Source organism: Rhodnius prolixus, unplaced genomic scaffold (assembly GCF_049639745.1).
Source record: "Rhodnius prolixus isolate KJV_2025 unplaced genomic scaffold, Rpr scaffold_7, whole genome shotgun sequence".
NCBI lineage: Eukaryota > Metazoa > Arthropoda > Insecta > Hemiptera > Reduviidae > Rhodnius > Rhodnius prolixus.
The window spans coordinates 19,346,267-19,364,908 of record NW_027411582.1 but is presented as its reverse complement, the minus strand read 5'-3'; the positions used below and the strand labels follow the sequence as shown (position 1 = coordinate 19,364,908).

At 33.4% G+C, this 18,642-nt stretch overlaps 1 protein-coding gene across 5 annotated transcripts in view; it reads left to right on the top strand.

The window, feature by feature from the left end:
* Positions 1–18,642, top strand: part of LOC141447128 (cytochrome P450 4g1-like) — a 45,646-nt gene that overhangs the window by 14,477 nt on the left and 12,527 nt on the right. The window contains exons 4-16 of one of the 5 annotated variants that reach the window (XR_012454152.1): positions 368–556; positions 1,989–2,058; positions 2,150–2,279; positions 4,850–4,889; positions 4,964–5,076; positions 5,828–6,065; positions 6,232–6,411; positions 7,421–7,520; positions 11,447–11,523; positions 11,726–11,909; positions 12,131–12,630; positions 16,848–16,970; positions 17,478–17,565. Coding sequence is in view for 2 of the 5 variants with exons in the window: in XM_074114344.1 (XP_073970445.1) it covers positions 14,459–14,633; positions 16,848–16,966; positions 17,478–17,565 (382 nt within the window). In the remaining 3 variants the exon portion in view is untranslated. Of the gene's footprint in view, positions 1–367; positions 557–1,988; positions 2,059–2,149; positions 2,280–4,849; positions 4,890–4,963; positions 5,077–5,827; positions 6,066–6,231; positions 6,412–7,420; positions 7,666–11,446; positions 11,524–11,725; positions 11,910–12,130; positions 12,631–14,332; positions 14,634–16,847; positions 16,971–17,477; positions 17,566–18,642 lie in introns of those variants that run through there. The other 4 variants (XR_012454150.1, XR_012454151.1, XM_074114347.1 and 1 more) reach the window with 4 other exon arrangements.

Here is an 18,642-nt window from a genome sequence, read left to right as displayed (position 1 = left end):
AATTATTTAAGAAAAATGAATTCAACTAGGACAAAACATGAGGTCAGCATAATGTCTCTCAATTTTTTACTTTGCTTTGTCCATTAATCGTTAAATAATCGTTTCAAACATTTCCCAAACTGAGGAAAATAAGAATTAGCAGCAATCAAAGTAAGGAAAATTATAAATCTTTAACGAAATGTATAATTCATCTTTTTGAAAATTTGTTTTCTATTCAATATTAAAACATAAAATACAGACCTAATTATGCGTAGGTCAGGAATGGCGTTGAACCACTAACAAAACTTCTACTCTCAAAAAAATGGTTTAACCAAATTTGGAACTTTCCCAAGATACAACTCAAAAATATAAAACTATTTTTGCTTAGGTCAAGAATGGCGTGAACTTCGTAAACCATTAGACAAACTTCTAACCAAAAAGATGGTTGAATCAAATTTAGAATTCTTCCATGAAACAGCTTTAAAAGTTTGTAAAGTAATAAGTAAACATGCTAAAAATGGAGAAACTTTCAATTTTAGAACATACGCAACCAATTATTCTGCAGATACTGTTTGTGGTGAGTCAATTTTGTAAATTTAATTGATATTCTTACATTTGTAACTTTCTTTTAGCTGCTTCATCCCATGAATTCAATTTGTGAATACCTATTGGGGGATGACAGTTCGCAGATAACATCAGTATTTGGTGGAAGTTGATTTGTTGTTGTCCAAGGCGTTATCATAATTTTCTAGGCATTGATGCAAAAGGAAAATTAGAGAAAAAGTAAATTGAACTATGATTGAATAATTCATTACGAAATCTTTATACAGATAGTGCTTTAAAAAATACCTGCTTTGCAGTTTAGCTCAGTCAATCGCAAACAACCTTTTGTTCTAGCAAAATTTTTGCTACGCCACACACTACTCTTATTACTAATAAATTGAACGTTTTTGCCAGTAGTTTTCCTTTTTTTAAAAAATCTCTTCTCTATAGTCTTTGACTCAATTCTGTTGGACTATTATTCGTTTTGGTACATGGCAGTTTCTCTTTGAAAAAGAAAATAACTCCACAGAAGTTGAAACTAAAGTACAGTAATTGTTTGATACTGTTGGAGCATTGGGTGGTAACTGGGTAATGAACACACATTGAAATGTACAAAATATTTATTCTATGGTTCTTACAGTATAACATAAAAAAACAAGTAACTAAACTAAGTGCGAACACTAAAATAATATTGAACAATACAGGTTGCAACCTTCTATAATTATCAAGACCAGAAAACAAGAGCCTCCTTTTATGCCGCCACCAGAGCACCATCTGAAAACTCTCCCTGGTTATCTCCTAAGCCCCGCAAAAAGGAAGGTGGTCAACATCGATAGCCTTGACTATCGATGTGCCCTAGTCCCTATTCCCGGATTCTTCTGGGGGGGCTAGACGGTATCATTGTTAGCGCCCTCTACAATGCCAAACTCAAAGAATTTTCATCTGTATAGGATCCAAAAATCAGAAAACTATGTCGGCTGTTACCAACCAATTACATTGAGGTATATTTTGAACAGTAACAACAAAAAAATCATTTAATCATGTAGTACGTAAAAATCATGTAATACGTAACATGTAGCAGTTTAACTTTTATACTGATCCTTTACTGGCTATCGTGTATGATTAATTGATTGAAATCTTAAAAATCTTCGTGTTGAAGGCAAGGTGAAAGATAAGATTACAATTCTTGTTTACTGGACCCAGTTTATGTGGGAAGTATTTCACGAAAATATCGACAATAATTATTTATAAGTAACCAAACACTCTTTTAGGTCTAGTTCGCAAAAACTGTTTCTACCAAAACCAAAGTATATAAGTAACCAAACAGTATTAAACTTGCACAAAAAAAAAAAGAGTTAAGTAAGCCTATATATTTATAAGTGGTTTTAGATTTTAGGTAGTCAATTCCCCATCTTGGAGTAACATTGTTGTACAAACTATGTAATGTCTCTTTAATTTTTATTTAGTAACAAACTTTGGATACAATTTGAATGAAGTTGAAAAAGAACAATACAAGTTGTTAGATGTGTTTGAAAAGTAAGTCAAAATTATTGAATTTAATAACATTATTAAGTATTCTCTCGATTTTTTTTCCTTTTTACTTATTAATTTCTAAAATCTATTACAGGCTGCAAGCAATATTCGTAAAAATGGTTTTCCATGTACCAAATCACGTTAGCTTACTATATGCTGGTTTAACTTCAGATGGAAGACGTATAAAGAATATCGCCAGATCGTACTGGGATTTATCTTGTAAGGTAATTATGAATTTAAAAAAAAGTTATAAAGTTATGGGAAGCTGTTTCTTATTATTAGAGAAAGGTTTTTGGATAAGAATAATGGTTGCCAATTTCTCAATAGGTGCCGAAGAATATTTTATTGGTTACTTGAACTTGCAGAAAGGTTTATATTTTTTTTTTTAAAAGCGAGAGATTTAGTGCATCATTCATAAAGTAATAATTTTATTGCTAATTAAAGATTTTTTGAATGTTTCCTTTGTTAGCCAATAATTTTCAATTTAATTCAAAGTTTATTTGTATAAAGATATTATGTACCTGTTACAAAGGAGTTCCAAGTTCATGTTTACTTTATAAACCTTGTAGACTGAAATATTTGAATTTTAAAACTTTTTTAAAATAATTAAAAATTGCATACATATTTTTTTCTCCAAAATTATTAATTAATTTGCAAAATTCTTCTTTAGGATTGTTATATTTATTTATATTGGAGTGGAATTCTGAAACTTTCATAGACTGGGCAACTAATAAACAGGTGAAATAATGTTTCCGGCTCGTTCATATTACACATTAATCAATGATCTTTGGGTTTAATTGTATACATGACATTATTGATTTTAAATTAGTAACATAAGGGCCACCCCAATCTTATTTCAGAAAAAAATTCTTCAACTTGAAAAAGAAATAAATTAATCTAAATATTGTTGACTAACATTTTGTAATAAATTTTGAGAATTCCATAATATATTAAACATGCTTTGATTTACTTTATTTAAATCAGTTAAATGCAAAATACCCTGTCTAAAATTATAGATATATTAGGTTTGAAATGCAAGCATTCTAATGAGCCCAAATCTTCTAAATGAATTTCTTTTAAACATTCATCTACTGTTAACCAATAATTTCGAGTGTACTCAAACATTATAACACTGAGTATTGGGACCAGAATCGTGGGATTAAACGAAAATATCGACAATAATTATTTATAAGTAACCAAATACTCTTTTAGGTCTAGTTCGCAAAAACTGTTTCTGCTGAAACCATTGTTTTAATCTTCCACAAAAAAACTAGTTAGGTGTTCATCGTGAATATAAGTCTGCACTGTTCTTCTACTGTTGGTTACCAATTATATGATCTACGAGGGTCGTTTGAAAAGTCCGTGCAAAAATAAAAACTACTTAATTTTTTGGGGTAAACCTTTTTTATTTTTCAACATAGTCTCCTTTTAGGCTTATACACTTCGTCCAGCGCTGCTCTAGTTTGTTGATCCCTTCCGAATAATAGGATTTGTCCAAGTCTGAAAAATAGCCATTCGTTTCTGCAATCACCTCCTCGTTTGAATAAAATCTTTTTCCCGCCAGCCATTTCTTCATATTGGGGAACAAATAGTAGTCCGAGGGAGCCAAGTCTGGAGAATAGGGGGGATGTGAAACGAGTTGGAACCCTATTTCCATTAATTTTGCGACCACAACTGCTGAGGTGTGAGCTGGTGCGTTGTCGTGATGGAAAAGGACTTTTTTGTGGGCCAATCGTGGGCGTTTTTCTTGCAGCTCGGTTTTCAAACGGTCCAATAACGATGTATAATATGCACCTGTAATAGTTTTACTCTTTTCCAGATAGTCGATGAGGATTATTCCATGCGAATCCCAAAAGACAGTCGCCATAATCTTTCCTGTCGAAGGAACGGTCTTCGCCTTTTTTGGCGCAGATTCCCCCTTGGTAACCCATTGTTTAGATTGTTCTTTGGTCTCAGGAATGTAGTGATGTATCCATGTTTCATCCACAGTGACGAAACGACGCTTAAAGTCCTGCGGATTCTTCTGGAACAGCTGCAAACCGTCCTTGCAACACTTCACACGATTTCGTTTTTGGTCAAGCGTGAGCAATCGCGGCACCCATCTTGCGGATAGCTTTGTCATGTCCAAATGTTCATGCAAAATATTATGTACCCGTTCATTCGAAATGCCCACAGCACTAGCAATCTCACGCACCTTCACTCTTCTGTCATCCATCACCATATCATGGATTTTATCAATGATTTCTGGAGTAGTAACCTCTACAGGGCGTCCAGAACGTTCAGCCTCACTTGTACCCATATGGCCACTCCGAAAATTTTGAAACCACTTATAAACTGTTCTAATCGAAGGTGCAGAGTCACCATAATGTTTATCAAGCTTCTCTTTAGTCTCCTGAGGCGTTTTGCCTTTCATAAAGTAGTGTTTAATCAACACACGAAATTCTTTTTCGTCCATTTTTTGAAAATCACTCGACTTCCTCGATTCAAACGAATGCCAAACACAAAGAAATAGACCGATCTGGCTGAAACTTGGTGTGTGTTCTTCCAAGAGATGCTACTAACTAAACATAACCTCGATACGCGCCAGTAGTGCTATCTCTCTGACTTTGCACGGACTTTTCAAACGACCCTCGTATAATTTGTACTTTTAGAAACAAGTAAGCATAATTAGTGTAGTAATTACTTTTTTAAAAATGAAAAATAAGTCCTTTACTTGAATCGAGCTTTCGAAGGTGCTCATAAAACAACAATCTTAAAGTGAATTGTACATTAAATATTTTTTATTGTTTCACAGATATTAAAGCAAAGAATTGATGATAGGAAAATGCTAGGCGGTAGGTATTTTGTTGATTTCCTTTCTGTTTACTTTGTATTCTAGTGAATTTAAACAGTTTGGTATCTATTTCAGAGGATATTGATGCAAAACCTGCTTTCTATTCTGACGTACTGGTACAAAGAGCGAAACAAGATAAATTGTCTTGGGAGGATACTGGAAGACTTGCTACGGACTTTCTCGTTGCTGTAAGTCATAATTACTTGACTAGAAGAACTGGGTTTGCGTTTTTATTATTATATTTGTAATTTTATCTTTTTTAGCTTAATAAATTACATCAAATTTTCATTTTTCCTGTTTCACTAAGTTTCCTGATGGACCTTGGCTTTCTGTAGCAAGTAATGTCAGTCATCCATGTCTAGTGTTTTCCTTCTCCATTGTTTCACTTGCATTTTTGGAGATCGCATTCTTGCAGTTATCATGCAATGATTACTGATGAAACCTCCCCAGTCAGCTCATATATTTTTCCTTTTTCCTCCAACTGTGTAGATGACCTAATTACCGTCACATTCCCAGCTTTAAAAAATCCTGTTGCTGTTTCAACCCAGCGTTTTTTCGGCTCTGGTAAACGCCGTTTGCCACTTTTCTTTTCCAGAAGCTTAGATTTTATTCATCAGCTAGAGAACTATACGTAACGTTGGATTAGGACAGTCTTATATTTGATCTTGTTAGTCTGCCAGGAGATATACTTATTGCAGAACAACGTTTTAGTGCCCCCAGTCTTCTATTTTTAAATGAATTCTACTTTTAATGCCCTTATTCACATCATTTTTGGCCGTAAGGGTTGTTCCTAGATATTTTAATCCCTTTACACCTTCAAAACAGTGCCCCCTGACTTGAAGTTCTCAAAAAATTCCTTTGCTTCTTCTTCCTCAAAACATTTTAACTACTTAAAAACATTTAATTGCGTTATTATATTTTTTTTATCAACTTCTACAGGGATTTGATACATCTGCTGTAACAACATCATACATTTTTCTAATGCTAGCCATGTATCCTGAACATCAAGCAGCTGTCTATCAAGAACAGATAGATATTTTAGGAAAGGATGCTGAGGTTTCCCCAACCTGGGAACAGTTATCGAAAATGATATATTTAACAAGAGTAATTAAAGAAGTTATACGATTATTTGGTCCAATCGCTATATTTAGGAAACTTGCCAATGATGTAGATCTAGGTAAATATTATCCTTTTCTAAAGTAGTACTAAATAATAAGGGAAAATATTAGGTGAGTTGGCAGCACAGTGTAACCTACGTCTCAGGTTGCTCATCTTAGATTTTCCGTTAATCTCTAAAAGCTTCTACATCTTGCCGTTGCATTTAACTTAAAATATATTTTCAGGTGAATATAAACTTCCAAAAGGGTGCATGGCGTTGGTAGCATTTTCTTTATTACATAGAGACCCAGATATATGGACTCATCCTGATGAATTCTATCCTGATCATTTTCTGCCAGAGGAGGCAGCTGCTAGACCAAAAGGATCTTATTTCCCTTTCAGCTGGGGACCAAGATCTTGCCCAGGTAAATGCATTGTGATAACCTGATAACTAACACAGAATGGTCGAGTACTTAAAGTCTACATTGCGTTTAAAATATTAACTGAAAGTTAACTTTTATTCAAAGTTTATGTTGTACGTTACATTTATTTGTTGATCTATCATTGTAATAGTTATAATTTATACTTTTCGGTACTGCTAACCTATGCAATGTACTTTGCATTTCAAGTCTTTTTGGCCGTATCTCTCAGTTATAATTTAGTTTTGGTATTATTGTCGCTTGGGATAATTATGGTTTTGGATGAAATTGTCTAATGCCCTTTGGGTGCGTTCCACTAAACGACCACGCTCACGGCCGCGGTTTTGCCCGTTCCACTTGCTTGCGAGCGTTGCGGTCGAAAACCCAAGTGGAATGGTCTGTGGGCGTTTTAACCGTTCATGTAAACATTACAAATGGCGGCCTCGAAAATAAGTTAGAAGCTTGAAGAGGTTATTTTTTAATTTTAACCCCGTTTACAAGCAGTTATAATAAACTTTATTATACGTATTAAAAGAATATACATATATAATTCAATTTTTTATATTACATTTTAGTGGAGTATTTATAAAATTTACGTTTAAATAAAATTAAAATGTCTTTTGTGGCAACAGTTGGATATTTATTAATAATGCTTTAGAAAGTTCTTTATCTAATTCCGATGAAAAGTGGAATGCAAGTTTACAAAATCGCAATGATAATAAGCGAAAACTTAGGCTACGTATTATTAGCTATCAGTGTAATTGATCTTTATTCAGATGAAGAATTTAAAAGTTATTTCAGGTAAATGATTTTGTGTTATTCAGTGATTTAGTGTGTAAAGGGATAAGTAATTATTTATTTATTTATTTTTTGTAGACTTTCGAGAAACACATTCTATTATTTACATGAAATAATACTTTCATTTACATGAGATAATTTTTTCGGTCGCCATATTTTGTTTTAAAAATTGCGCCATATTTCTGAACGCCCACTTCAAAGTTGTGTTCCATTTCAGGAAGTGTTTATGCGATGGCATCAATCAAAGTGATCGTATCCGCATTGATAAGAAATTATAAATTTGAAACGGATTTATTATTTGACCAGCTTGAATACAGGTATTCCTTACTACTTGAGGCCATACAGGGCTATATGGTCAGGATTAAACCAAGAAATTAATTCTCTTCCTATTTTCAAGACTGTAAATGAGTTTGTTAGTAATTAATAGTTGTCAATTTTTCTCAAGATTCATCTTAATCTTAGGTATTTATAGATTTATTTGATTTATTGATTGTAATTATTTGATTTATTGAGGTTAAAGCTTCATGCCCTGCAATCTATGTATTTAAATACATTTTTCTTTTTTTGTTTATATTTTGATTATCCTGACAATTTTTAAAATATCTTTTTAATAATTTCTGTGAACTCGTAAACAACGATTTATAAAAAAGCAGGTTTGGGACTTAATGACGTTTGTTCATTCTGACGAATTATGTTTGCTCATTCTGAGTTGGGACTTGCTGGAAGTGAGACAAGGTCAAAACTGTTAGGAAAAACTGGTGTTACCTTTTGTGGACCTGCAAGTTTTCTCGTCTACGGCCCTGCCGTAATTGATGTAAACTACATTAAAGAATTTATTAAAGAATTTATCCTGTGAAGCTATTCTGAGTAATGGTAATATAGGCTATTGTTACTCTAGCTTAGGTCAAATAGTTTACTGATCATATCTCTGTGTGAGTGTGTGGGTGCGCTTGTAGGATTATTGCTCAAGTAAGGGAGACTGGGGAAGAGTCAGCGGCTGGCCTACATTAATATATATTCTATTAATTAATAATCTATTTTTTTATTGAACCGTCTATCTATCTGCGGCTCAACTGTCCTAAAAAAGATCCAGGCCTCTTGCATACGCTTCTGCCAGGCATTCCTATCTTTGGTCTTCATTCACCACCCATTGAGATGAAGGTTATCTTGGATGACCAGTCTAGCGACCTGAGCGAGGTTTTTTCTTTGCGGCGAGCTTCACCGAGTAGACCATAAAGGAATCTTATAGGTAGTCTGCTCTCCGCCATTATCTCCACCTGACCCTAAACATTGGAGATTACCTTTCTTTATAAATTTCACGAGGTCTTGTTCCTTGTGTAGCTGGTACAATTCTTGGTTTTTGACGTGAATACCTCTTTAAATTTGCTATCATATAGAGGCAATCCAAAAAAACCTAATGATAACAAAATCGGGGGATACAGTTTGGCATTATAGTTTCAAATCTATCGTCTACATCCAAAATTAAATTAGACCACTGGATAGCTAAAGGATCAAAGAATTCATTACGATAAGCGAGGACTGTGACGCATCGCACGCGGTGGAGGGGGAAGCGCCGCCATTTTGAGATCTTTTTGCTGCATATCGAGATTTGCAATTAGTATAACTTTTGACTCGGAGAAGCTACGATGTTCGTTTAAGTTTTAATCGTCAGCTGTCGTCACAATCTATCGATTGCGTATAAAACATTAGTGTAAAATAGTGACAGTGAATATTATAAGGTGTTGGAATAAAAAAATGTTATCAAAAATATAATGTCGGCCTATACGCGTCGAAAAGCCAAAACCAAATACAGAGATCGTATACGGTTGGAAAGGGCTTCTCAAGAACAATCGAATGGTAATAATAAAAACACCACACGCAAGGTGGGCCGGGAACGTAAAAGAATGAATGCGGCCGAGCGGATCAACGACGGTGTCCAGTACATCTGCAGCTGGGACGGTTGAAATTATGCAAGTGGATGATGAAATCGCTTCTACATCGACAACGGACTGTATAGGCATAGACTGTGTTCAATCGTCGATTTTTTCCTTGATTTCAGCCTAAATACATAAATAAAAATATTCTGTATAAAAAATATAACCCGTTACGTAAACGTGTTCACGTACAACACACGGCCATGTCCATGACACAGCCACAGATGGTTTGTTTTTCTTTTTCTTCTGATTCTCCATTAACTGTTCACAAAGCAAGAACCAGTTATCTTTCTTAGGTCCTTTCTCCGAGCATCCTTTTGCTTGGACAGTTTTTAGACAGTAAGAATTTATATAAAAAGTGTTATATCACATTTAAGAGTTTTATATACAAATCTATAAAATTTGTTCTTTTTGTAATATTTATAAAAATAAAAGTGAAATTTAAAAGTATATATTGTTACTTTATTTTTATTTATTTTTTATAAAAAGAACATTCTCTGCATTAGTGGCAAATTTTAAAATTTTATGTAAATATCATCCTCACTACAAGTGCAGGGCATTCAATAAAAAGTGAGCCAAGGCTTCTCTATCCATAGTAATAGAGTGCACAGGCTAACCCTAACTTTACCTCGTATTAAACACCCTAATATACACAATCAAACATTTTTTTTGGATGACGTAACTCGTCTCAGTACCATAGTTACACTCTACGAGTACAACAAATATTTCTGCCATTCCTGTCTACTGCAACATCCTCTAGATGGTTCTGTAGGTAGACTTGGCAATCCTTTCTTGGTATATATGACTAAATATATCTTGTAATGATCTCTACAAAGCGGTCTATTTATTTAATTTTGTTACTACTAGCATCCTGCTCTGACTATAGATAGCTGTATCCGAGGTCAACTAAGTAGGCTTTCATTTGCGAGATTTTGGTATCATTACTCTAAAAACTATCAATTATAAGCAACCTTGTAACATATCATACGTTTAATGGATACGATTATTGGGCTTATTTGACTTCCCTCGAGGATCCAATTGCTCAGAAAAATTTGGTATTATTTTATTGAAAAATGAGTAAACTGAAATTGGCACGTTATTCATAAGCATTTAATTTTAATAACTTTATTTTCAAAGGCCACAAAACCTCACCCACTATTGAATACCAGGTGTGGCTATTAAATAACGAGACAATTGCTGTAAAACATTTTATTTTAAATTTATACATATTTAGTTATTATCACCTTCAATATACACTCCTCTCCTATCCCTACAACGCTCCATGCGAATTTACCATTGTTCGAAACAGTGCTGGAAGTCTTTTTCTGTCAGCTCCTGCATGACGTGTACCGCTTTTTCTTTCACAGCTTCAACGGACTGTGAAATCGTGTTCCTTTTAATGCAGATTTGACTTTGGGGGAACAGATCAAAAAGTCACATGGGGCCCAGGTCAGGCGAATAAGGCGGATGACCTAAAACACTGGGATGTTGTACTTGGCTAGAAACTTGTCTTGACAGACAATGCAGTGTGAGCCGGCGCGTTGTCTTGATGGAGAACCCATGACTTGTTCTTCACAAAAATCGGGTCGTTTTTTCCTTACTCTTTCACCGGAGTTGAGCAAGCACCTCATGGTAGTAATGTTGATTAATTATAATCGATATTTTCATCGGTTTTGGAGGTGGAAGGGCGACCCGGGCGGTCATCATCTCCTTCGTCTTCTCGGCCATCTTGGAAACGCTTGAACCACTCCAACACTCGCGCACGTGATAAACATTCATCGCCATAAACTTCTTTTAATAAAAGATAAGTTTCAGTAGCGATTTTATCAAGTTTTGATGTGAAATTTCTTGACAATTCGTTGTTCTACTACATGTGTAGTATCATATTTTCGGCAAAACGAAACTAATACCCCTTACACAAACTTTGCTTTACTCTGCACAGCTGTCGGTTGTTAGGATTTGGCGCATGCATAGTTCTTCTGTAGCAGCATCAGTCTCGTTATTTAATTGCCACACCTCGTATAATGTCCATTGAATTTTTAAAATTATATATTAGAATTTCCGATTGATTTTGATTATTTCCCTGTAAAATGGTTTTAGTCTAAAAGAAGCAAGAAGCAATTTATTGAAAGAAATTGCCATCTTTGGGCAAACTGACAGTTCTTCCCGTTTCACAGTGTGATGAATTCATCACAACTGAATTTTAATGTTTTTTTTTAACCAATTTTACGTTTTACTAATATTAAATCCTTTATTTGTTAACATGTTTTCCTAAATTGATATCGCTTACAACGTTAATGAAAATAAAGAGTTAAAGACTGAAGCCTGAAAATATTCTTCTGCATAGTGCAAATCTTTTCACATGCAGTTTAGTTTAAAGCAAAAGGTGAGTATACGTATTATCTTCTTGTGTAAATTCTCAATATTTATTAAATCCTAATTTGCACAGCCCACCATTTTTACTACCTTCGTATTACGTAATTACAAGGTTTTAATTTTTGCGACCTAGTTATAATTTATTTTTTGTAAGCTCTTAAATTTTCCTTTTGCTATTATTATTATTTTTTTTTTTCAATTAATTTTTCTAGTGCTCCAAGATTTGGCAGCTGCCCCAAACATGGCCATGCATCAAACCATTTAGTTGATCTCTTCCTTGTTTATGCAGATTAAAAAATTTGGGGGAGATTATTTCGTTGGATCCAACATATTACTTGACACCAATAAAGTTGATGTGCCAGTTAATACTTATCTTCCAATGAGATCACGGTGAAGGTAAACCAGCATATTTTTTTTTTTTTCTACAATTTTCTTAAATTAGAAAATGAGGTCTTTATAGAAAGTTCTTATTATTTACTTCTCGTATATAGTACCTTCGGGAGATTTGAATAAATGGTTAAAATGTGATCTCGTATGCTTTTAAGTAGTGTTATTATTTTTCATTATCATTCGTCATTTTAGTTCAGTGACAAATAATTAACATATGTTTATTACAGTTACCTTGAACAGCCATAATTTGATGTTATTTTATTACAAAACCTGATACTAATCCCATTTAATGGTTAGAAGAGTTTGACATCTACAAAGAAGGATCCGGAATATGAATAATAATATTAAAAAAGGAAGGCAATACGTACATATGTAAAGACCTGAAGTACCAGAGCGGGTATGACGGGAATGTAAAAATGATTTAAGTTGAAGGGTGTAAGGAGGTCTTTGGGTCTTTGGTCTTCGATATAGGAAGGATTCAAAAAAGTAATAGGTAGCAGTATGTTGAGTAGAGCCAGTACTAAAACTGATATACCTGAGTGGAAAATATTTTTAAACTACATCTACGAAGATTTGGTGTTGATGGTAAAGAGCGAAGAACTCGAGGAACGAAGAAGTTTCGTGGGGCAAATTGGTTATTAGCTTCAATAGAACCAAACACATAGTGGTATCCAAATGGAGAAAACAGTCCCGTTAACAATAAGTGGATTGAGGCGTTACTCTTAATGTGGGTTATATAGAATATTATTCACATTTACAATTTTTTTGTATTTATATTTTATATTAACATAAGATACGAGGTGTGGCTATTGAATAACGAGACTGATGCTGCTATAGAAAAACTATGCATGCGCCAAATCTTAACGACCGACAGCTTTGCAGCTCTCACGTGTTTTTGTAGAGAAATCTGTCTGACCGGAACCGTCGTTTGTGTAAGAGGTTGTTAGTTTCGTTTTGCCGAAAACATGATACTACACATGTAGTAGAGCAACGAATTGTCGTGAAATTTCACATCAACACTTGGTAAAAATCGCTACTGAAACTTACCTTTTATTAAAAGAAGTTTATGGCGATGAATGTTTATCACGTGCGCGAGTTCAAGCGTTTCCAAGATGGCCGAGAAGATGTCGGAGATGATGGCCGCCCGGGTCGCCCTTCCACGTCCAAAACGGATGAAAATATCGATTATAATTAATCAACATTACTACCGTGAGGGGCTTGCTCAACTCCGTTTAAGAGTAAGGAAAAAACGTCTCGATTTGTGTGAAGAACAAGTCACGGGACTCACACTGCATTGTCTTGTCAAGACGTTTCTAGCCAAGTACAACATCCGCCTTATTCGCCTGACCTGGCCGCCCCATGTGACTTTTATCTGTTCCCTAAAGTCAAATCTGCATTAATAGGGACACGATTTCAGTCCGTTGAAGCTGTGAAAGAAAAAACGGCACGCGTCATGCAGGAGCTCTTAGAAAAAGACTTCCAGCACTGTTTCGAACAATGGTAAATTCGCATGGAGCGTTGTAGGGATAGGGGAGGGGTGTATATTGAAGGTGATAATAACTAAATATGTATAAATTTAAAATAAAATGTTTTACAACAATAGTCTCGTTATTTAATAGCCACACCTCGTATTTATCTTATAAAGGAACTGATTGCTCTGTCCAGAAAAAAATTCCTCAGCAAATGAGAAATTGAAAAAGACTGAAACTTTTATAACTGCGAATCTAAGTTTTTCAAGAAGTGAGTGTAGCCTCCTTTAGGTAACAGAGTGGAGGTGACCATAAAGTGGAGGAACCTCTTTAAAAAGTGCTTAAAAAGAGACCATTTTGGAAATAGTTCGTTCAGAGCAACGTGAAAAAAATAAAAGTGAACTGAACGGGCGAAGATTTGCTTACAAGAAAAATTTTAAAAAATATTTTAGATTCCCTATTCTTGTGGGGATATAAAAGTACCGAACTAAATTTGTCATCTTAAAGTATTTAAATTAAAAACTAAGCCGGTCTTATCACGTACATATCCCAGCTTAGCCGATCATGCCTCCAACAAATCGCTACTGAGGTGCTGAACTATTCTCAGCATAAGCTAGCGGTAGTGTAGATCCAGACATTACGTTTTGTGTGTCATCATTGCGCTGGGATTGTGCTTATCTCCTATTACATTATTTTAAAATTAAAGTAAATTTATCAGGACTTCTACATTTTCTTGTTTTGCGTGTGTTTTATTTATTTAAAAAAATGTTGAGAATATAATCAACAAATTGCTCCTTCATGGTTCATAAATGACTATGTGATAAAGCCTTCATGTTCCTAAATCCCATAAAGTAAACACTCTCTACTTAATAAAATATTCATTCAGAAATTCAGTTAACTTAAATTTCAGATTTATTCATTTTTAAATTAACCTTGGCTAATGAGAGGTGGTAAAGAACGAGTGCGTGGAGATAATTTAACAAAATCTAGTCAGTCAAGGCTATCAAAATGTTATAAATTGTAGAGAATTCATAATACTTTATTTAGTATTCAAATGCAATTTTAAGTATAATTATTACTGAAATTATGATTGTAGTTAGTATTTTTATCGTAACAGTAGTGAGTTATTGTATAATAGAATTAATTAAATATGTAAAGTGGGCAATTAGAGCAGCAAATATGACTTACAACATTCCTGGCCCTAAACCGTGGCCCATTATTGGAAGTGCTCATCTTTTTGTTAACATAAATTCATCTGAAGGTAATTTTAAATATATTAACAACCTTCTTGTTTGTAACAGATGTAAAATTAATTTTTAGCCATCTTGTGTATGCTTGAGAACATCTAAAGCTCTTAACATTTGATTTTTCTCAGAAAAATCACTCGGAAAATGACTTATTTCCCGTTATTAAGAAAAATACTAGCTTTACTGCCTTGACAATATTTTCAGAAGAAAGGGGATGAAAAAATACATAAAAATGACCTATCGCGTGCTCTTCTTTCTCTTTGATAACAAGTTCAAAAAATTGAAATATGATTAAAAATACGAGATTTTGAAATGGCCTAGCACCTTTAATTTTGAAGATATCGAATTGCGGTTTCCGGTTTCTTTCATAACTTTTTATATTCTTTAAAAGTGTGTATATGAAAACGGGGGTCAAACCCTCACTTTTGATCGCGCGTCAGCCGTGTATGCGGGCAGGAAAAAATCAAGTCACATATTCTGAAACTAGAGGTGACGGGCAACAAATTTTTCCTCTACCATTTTTATGCTCAGATTAACCGTTTAAGCATGAAATGCTTTTGAGCCGTCTTAAAATGAACACCCTGAATGTATATAATAAGATATGTAAGATATTTGCATTTTTATCTTTTCCGTCGATATTCACGTTTTTCACCATAAAAACGGCCGTAACTTTTTTATCCTTTATCCTCTAACAAATCTGCTTATTCCAAACGAAAGAGCATTAAATTTCCTATAAATTTGCTCAATACCGAGCCTCAAAACGTTTCTAATAACAATGAAATTTTCACTTTAATGTCTAAAAAACTCTTTTGGAAATTGCTACTTTATTTTTTAATTCCGTTTCATTAAATAATAATTGTTAAAAACTAAAATGGTTACTTTTCTTTTTGTTCCTTCTCCAAAAATTGACATTTGAGTAAATTAGTAGTGAAAAGTTGGTTACGCAAAATCCCAGTTTTCTGCATTTACACCCCTCTGTTACGGGTAGGGTTTTATTAAAAACCAAAAAAATCCATATGGTCTTGAAGCTCAATAAATGCGCAACTTTTTCTGAAATTATGTGACTCCTTGATTCATTAATCATTGAATAACTGCAGTTGAAAATTTTAACCAAAATCATCGAGAACGAATTTTTGTAGACATTAAAGTAAAAATTTCATTGTTTATAAGAAACGTTTTGAGGCTCGGTATTGAGCAAATTCATAGGAAATTTTCTAAGGATGGAAAAGTTAAAAATGCAAATATCATGGACACTATTGAGAATCAGGCCAAAGTGAAGAGAATATTTTTTGTTGCATTTGAGCTGCTGAATCACCTCCCGAAGTTTCGACCACTCCTCCGTATACACCCTGTATATATTTTTTTAATTTTGTTTTATGTGCATTTTAAACTTTATAAAAAGCCATAATTCTTTTCATACTACATATACTTTATAATAAATTTAAATCAAGCTTTTAATGAGCTAATAATCGGAAACCAAATCACATAATAATGGATGGACACTTTTCTTTTGTCCCTCAGTGTAGATACAAATATGGTTGGATAAATATTCGGTACGCGGGTGTTTGACAAAGCGAACGATCTGCTCAATTCTGAATGATTTCCCATAGTAAAAATTGATCTATACTTACGGGGACCATTCGTACTGTTTTTGGCAGGACAGTTCTGTTTTTTAAGACGCTGTCCTTTTTTTTTTAACCATACATAAATGTCCTGTTTTTTATTTATTTGTACTGTTTTTCAATGAAATTGAAATTGTACTCAAATTTAATTTTTGAATGTAAAAATATAGTATAAATGTATAATAATTAAGTTCGCAAATAATCGTTTAGAAAAAATTTTTCTGTGTACATTAACTTTGGACGAGAACCTTTAGCGTAAAACATAATCTGTTTTACCGATAGAGTAGACTAGTCGACTAGTGTAAACATCGATCGCTAAACGTCATGTAAAAACTAATAACTAAACTAACCTATAATATTATATGGCCATTGTTTTGTAATAACCGATCTCGTGTTAATAAACGTATTAATATTTTTTATAGTTTTTTTTTGGCTCCTTGTCCTGTTTTTTGATACAAAAATAATGGTCACCGTATCTATACTCGAATTTGTCCAACCCGATTTATTCCATATATGTATTTTCGTATAAATAAGCGTGTCGATCTTGGATATTAATGTATTTAATCCAAAACCAAAATACTTCCTGCATTATGAATATTTTTACAGATGTACTGTATACATTCAATGGTCTATTCCATAAGTATTGTGCACCAGCGCGGAAAATTTTAAAAGTCTGGTTTGGGCCAAAACTTGTAATAGGAGTTTGTAGTCCTAAACATGTTGAGGTAGGTAAGTGTGTTTTTTTTTTTTTTTTTCTTACATAAAAGTAAATTTTGTCCATAATTTGTTTTGATTTCTTTCAACAATTTATTGAATAATCAACATCTCCTTTTTGGCACAATTCAAAAAATTGCCATTGAGGACTAGTTAGCTCGTTGTTTGAAGTGAATGGTGAAAACGTTCAGCAATGTAGATTCTTAGTGTGTTCCTGAGTGCAGTTGAACAAGGTTGTATCTAGGTCACATCCATTTCAGTCTTCTTGCAACATAGTGATTAGTGAAGATGTGCTCAAGGTACAAATGAGAAAATTGTGCTAGTTTGTGGAAGTACTTTGGAATGATTTAAAGTGTGTTACAAATACAGGTGTAGTGTGTCAGTATTGTGTTGTGGTTGTTTCAATTGAAATTATTGTATTCTGTTCAGGTTGGAAGGTTTAGTGGCAATTAGTAAGCCAGAGTCTTAGTTTTTAATTTTCCTAAATTATAAATAAAATATATTTACATTTTGTTTCAACAGGCAATTCTGTCAAGTGAAGACGCGTTACAGAAAGATAAAGTATATCAGTTATTTGGAATTATTGGGAACGGTGTAATAATTAAAAATGGTAAGTTAGCTTATTTACTTTTAACAAAATTAATACATATGAAAGCAAAAATCAGTTAACCTAAGAGACACTCAAGTAATAATACCTCTGCAAAATAAATAAATAAATAATAATAACAAAGACTTAAATATAAAAGTAGAAGCTTTCAAAAATTCAATGATCTTTCTTTAAAGGTACTACGTATAACACTATAGTTTTTAAAGTTTATATAATATTTGAAAATAAACAATCTTACGTTTCTACAATAGTTTGATTACTAATTATTACTAATTTTTGAAAGATTAAATGCATTATATTCATGTGAGATTGTGAACTGCTTATTTTTTGAAGGTTGTTTTCTGCAACAACCACAACTACTACTCAAATCGGCAAGTTGATTGTGGTAATAAATGAATTAAGTTGGGAAGGATACGCTACAATTATTTGGAGTTATTTCATGATAGAATTATTGGTTGTAACTATACTTTGATACAGAATATACACTATAGGAGAGAATATACACGCCAATAAATACATTCATGCTAATAAGTACACTCACGCCAATAAATACATTCATGCTAATAAGTACACTCACGCCTATAAATACATTCATGCTAATAAGTACACTCATGCCAATAAATACATTCATGCTAATAAGTACACTCACGCCAATAAATACATTCATGCTAATAAGTAGACTCACGCCTATAAATACATTCATGCTAATAAGTACACTCATGCCAATAAATACATTCATGCTAATAAGTACACTCACGCCTACAAAAACATTCATGCTAATAAGTACACTCACGCCAATAAATACATTCATGCTAATAAGTACACTCACGCCTATAAATACATTCATGCTAATAAGTACACTCATGCCAATAAATACATTCATGCTAATAAGTACACTCACGCCTACAAAAACATTCATGCTAATAAGTACACTCACGCCAATAAATACATTCATGCTAATAAGTACACTCACGCCTATAAATACATTCATGCTAATAAGTACACTCATGCCAATAAATACATTCATGCTAATAAGTACACTCACGCCAATAAATACATTCATGCTAATAAGTACACTCA